The sequence below is a fragment of the Elephantulus edwardii genome, unplaced genomic scaffold (genome assembly GCF_000299155.1).
Source record: "Elephantulus edwardii isolate Elephantulus edwardi_28Jun2011 unplaced genomic scaffold, EleEdw1.0 scaffold00054, whole genome shotgun sequence".
NCBI lineage: Eukaryota > Metazoa > Chordata > Mammalia > Macroscelidea > Macroscelididae > Elephantulus > Elephantulus edwardii.
Window position 1 is genome coordinate 12568914 of NW_006399804.1, and position 3891 is coordinate 12572804.

Below are 3891 nucleotides of genomic sequence, written 5' to 3' on the forward strand. Positions count from 1 at the left end.
TCTACGCAGCATGATGTCCCTCTCTAAAGACCTGTCTCTCCTTACAACATGTCCAAAGTATGTCAGACAAAGCCCCAGAATCCTTGCCTCCAAGGAGCAGCCTGATTTAACCCTCTCTATGATGAATCTGTTTGTTTTCTTGGCGGTCCATGGTACATTCCTCTTCTCCAGCACCACAGCTCAAAGGCATCATTATACATAACAACTAAAGGTGGTACAAGATGTTAGTTTTCGACTGCTTTATAGATGGCTGCAATATGATTAGCCTGATCTGATGAAGAATTTTTCTCTGGGGAATAGTCTGCATTCAAAATATGCATGGACTCTCTGATAAAGCTAGATAGCTATGGGCTTAATTTTGTTTCTGGCACATGACTCCTGGAGTTGACCCCAGGCTGACTTCAACCTTTGTGGCTGATCATTGACCTATCAGTCCCTAAAGCCTGCAGTCTGTAAACTTTGTTTAACCTTTCTGGAGAACTTCAGATAAATTAAGCTCAAAAACCTGCAGTCTATGATGCTTCTTGGTCCTACTGGCTGAGGATTTTGAATCCATTGGACTCAGTAGACTCCTCACACAATTCTCTCTTGAGGTCTGACCCACAGACCTGAAACTTTCCATCCTCTGCAAGCACGTGCTCCAAGTACTTGAAATAAATCGCTCATTCTTGTTTGCTCTTGCTCTTTTCTTTCTTCACCCCCTTCACCTTGCTACCCTAGAGTACCCAGACTAAGACAGGTACAATGAGATTATAGAGTCATTTCTGTGATCTTCTTGCAAAAAAAAAAAAAAAATATATATATATATATCAGCTGAGTCAAATCGTAAGGAAACTTCACGAAACATTAAGGGACATTCTTTATTACTTGCCTTAATTTAAGGCTCAAGCTAAGAAAAGCCTTAGAAAAGTCAAGGTAAACCTGAAACATCAAGGAAAGACTGAAGAAGTACTCCAGATTGAACTTCAGAGACCTCACTAAGTATAATCCATGATTCTGAAATGGATATTTTTGCTATAAATGGCACTTTAAAAACATGGCAAAACTTGGAGAGAATACAAGAATTAATAAAGAGGATTCATTAATGGTAATTTCCTGGTTGTACTGTAGTTACATAAACTATTCTTGTTTGTAGAAAATATATACAGAAGTAATCAACTGGTAGCACTGTGATAGATGGAGAAGAAGTTGAGACTCCAGCTTGCATGGTTCCACACAATCAGGAAATCAAAAGACATGTTACATTAGGTAAATCTGCTCGCAGGGATTTCTCCAGTGTGCAGAAGAGCACAATGTCATTCTAGAGACTAAGGTGCATCTGATCCAGGCCATGGTCTTTGAAGTTACTTGCAATGTATCAGAGAGCTGGACGATGACTAAGGATTATAGAAGAAGAATCTATGCCTTCAAGTTGTAGTGGAGAAGAGTATTGAACATACCATGGACTTGAAAGGAAAATTTTTTAAAAAATAATGTCCCCAAACCCAAGTATTGTAAGAACCCATACCTTTGATCTGTATTGTAAAAACCTATACCTTTGATCTTGTGTGAATGTTTGTGTTCCAGGAACTAGCTGACCACAAACTGAAAAAACAATTACTGGCAAAAACCATATTTTAACTAACGTCAGCAGCAGGCAACTGACCTAAAATTGAACTTCTCCTTTTCCAAAGAGCCAATGAGCTATCTCTACGCCAAAGAACCCCTAGACCTAGTATAAATTCCCTTGCTTTTTAGGGCTCGGGGTCGACTTCCCTGTCTCCTGTGTTGAGATATAAGTCGTCCCGAAGCTTCGTCAATAAATGCCTCTTATGATTACAGCAAGTGGATCTGGTGTGAGTTGCTCGGGGTCGCACCCCGTCTAGGTAAAGCCCTAGTTTGGGGTCTTTCAGACTATCAAGAGAATAAACAGGTCTGTCTCGAAGAAGGTGAAATCAAGTTGCTTATTTGAGGCCAGGGTTTTGAAGCTCCATCTCATATACTTTGAGCATGCTGCCAGGAGGGAACAGTCCTTGGAGAATGGTAACATTGGATGGGTGGGTGGGACAGTGCAGGAGAGGAAGATCCTGGTTGAGATGGATTGACACAGTTACTATGGTAATGGGGGTAGGTGTTTTAGAGCTGGTGAAATTGGCTCAGGACTGGCAGGCTTCAGAGCTATTGTGCATAGGGTTGCTATGAGTCTCAGGCGACTTGACAGCATGCAATAACAAGTAAACAGTAAGTAACATTTAGATCTAGAGATACAGAGAAACAGCACTTTATATTCAAATAGTTCAGTGGATAAGATTCTTTTTATGAAAATCTGCAACTTGTTATAATTTTCAAGACCTGTATTAAAATGGTAAGTAAAATAAATGAAAAAGGTGAAAGTATAGGCAATCCTTATTGATCTCTAATAAAGGATCCAGTTATCAATGTTTAAAATTACAAATATAATTAATAATGTGGTTAGTATTCTAGTAACTGTTGTTGTTGAAGAGAATGAATCAATTCCGAATTCTAGAACTTTGTAATACTGGAAGAAATGAATTTGTATCTTATTGGCAAAAATGTCTTGATTGTAAATGCTCTTATTTCTATTAAGTTTGAGCAGAGTTACAGAATTTCAAAGTTGAAGTTTAAAAACCTGCATTATTTTTGAGATAATCTAATGACTAATTAACTCCACTAAAGTATTAATGGAAATTAGGTCACGAGTGCTATCTAAAGAGCAAATATAAGTTTCTTGGGTAATAAAAACTGTGAAGTTAGAATTTTTTAAAAATATAGAATGCTTCACGAATTTGCATGTCATCCTTGTGCAAGGGCCATGCTAATCTTCTCTGTATCATTCCAATTTTAGTATATGTGCCGCTGAAGTGAGCATGTTGTCGTTAGCTTTTAACTGAAAAGTTGAACATTTTAGTTGATGTAGAGATGCCTCTGGATAAAGTCTTGATCTGCTTCCGAAATATCAGCCACTAAAAGTTCTAAGGAGCATAATTCTACTTTGATACACATTTGAGCTATAAATGAGATAAACAGATGATACACTTGATCAACTGATACATGAGTTGAAAGAGGTTTTGTCTTTTTTGTTTTGAGTATAATGCTTATTTCCATTTGCAAAATAAGTTGAAGTTACTTATAGATTATAAAGATTATAGTTTAAAATACTACGTATGTAAATTTTCATTACACACATGGCACAAGAAGATTTGTGCTTTTAATAAAGATTTTAAGCATGCTATAATAAAGCAAGTCATTAAAATGCCATGTAAACAGCTCAGAAGTTAAATTTTATTTTTTCATATATTGTATTTTTTCCTTAAAACCTGTACATATTCTTCTGATGCTTGCACAAGTAATTCTTGACTTGGCTTATTGGAATATCCAAGAGAAGAAGTTCTATAGGATGCCGATTCAAATTCAGCAGCATCTAGAAAAAAGAATGACATTTTCCAAAATATAGTTTGCTAAGTATAAGTTAGTTTTTAAAAACTGGAGAAATTGTTCAGTGTAAAAATGAAAAACATGTATGTAATATTATAGTAAAAATAAGAGATTATTATTAAATATAGTTGCCCATATTTGCACAATAATTGTCAATGTTTATGTATCACAATGTTATGTATCACAGTGTCTGGTTTTCTTATTCTGCACATGTTTGATATTATATGAAGTACCTATGCTCCTGGGTGGAAGGGTGGCTTGAGAGCGGGCACAAGGGAGGCCAGCCCACATAAGAGACGAAGAGGCGTTTTCCAGAGAGCTACCCAGGACTTCCCGCGTGCTCCTGGGCGGAAGGGCAGCTAGAGAGCGGGCACAAGGGAAGCCAGCCCAGATAAGAGACGAAGAGGCGTTTTCCAGAGGTAGCCAGGATTTCCGACGTGCTCCTGGGCGGAAGGG

The 3891-nt window shown here is 37.5% G+C and overlaps 1 protein-coding gene across 1 annotated transcript in view; it reads right to left on the reverse strand.

Annotated features, from left to right (window-relative positions):
• Window positions 1–3891, reverse strand: part of LOC102866592 (ankyrin repeat domain-containing protein 26-like) — a 75201-nt gene that overhangs the window by 13071 nt on the left and 58239 nt on the right. Inside the window, exons 13-14 of the mRNA XM_006887110.1 lie at window positions 3669–3878; window positions 3318–3421 (exon numbers count right to left, since the gene is read on the reverse strand). Of these exons, the coding sequence (XP_006887172.1) occupies window positions 3318–3421; window positions 3669–3878 (314 nt within the window). The remainder of the gene's footprint in view (window positions 1–3317; window positions 3422–3668; window positions 3879–3891) is intronic.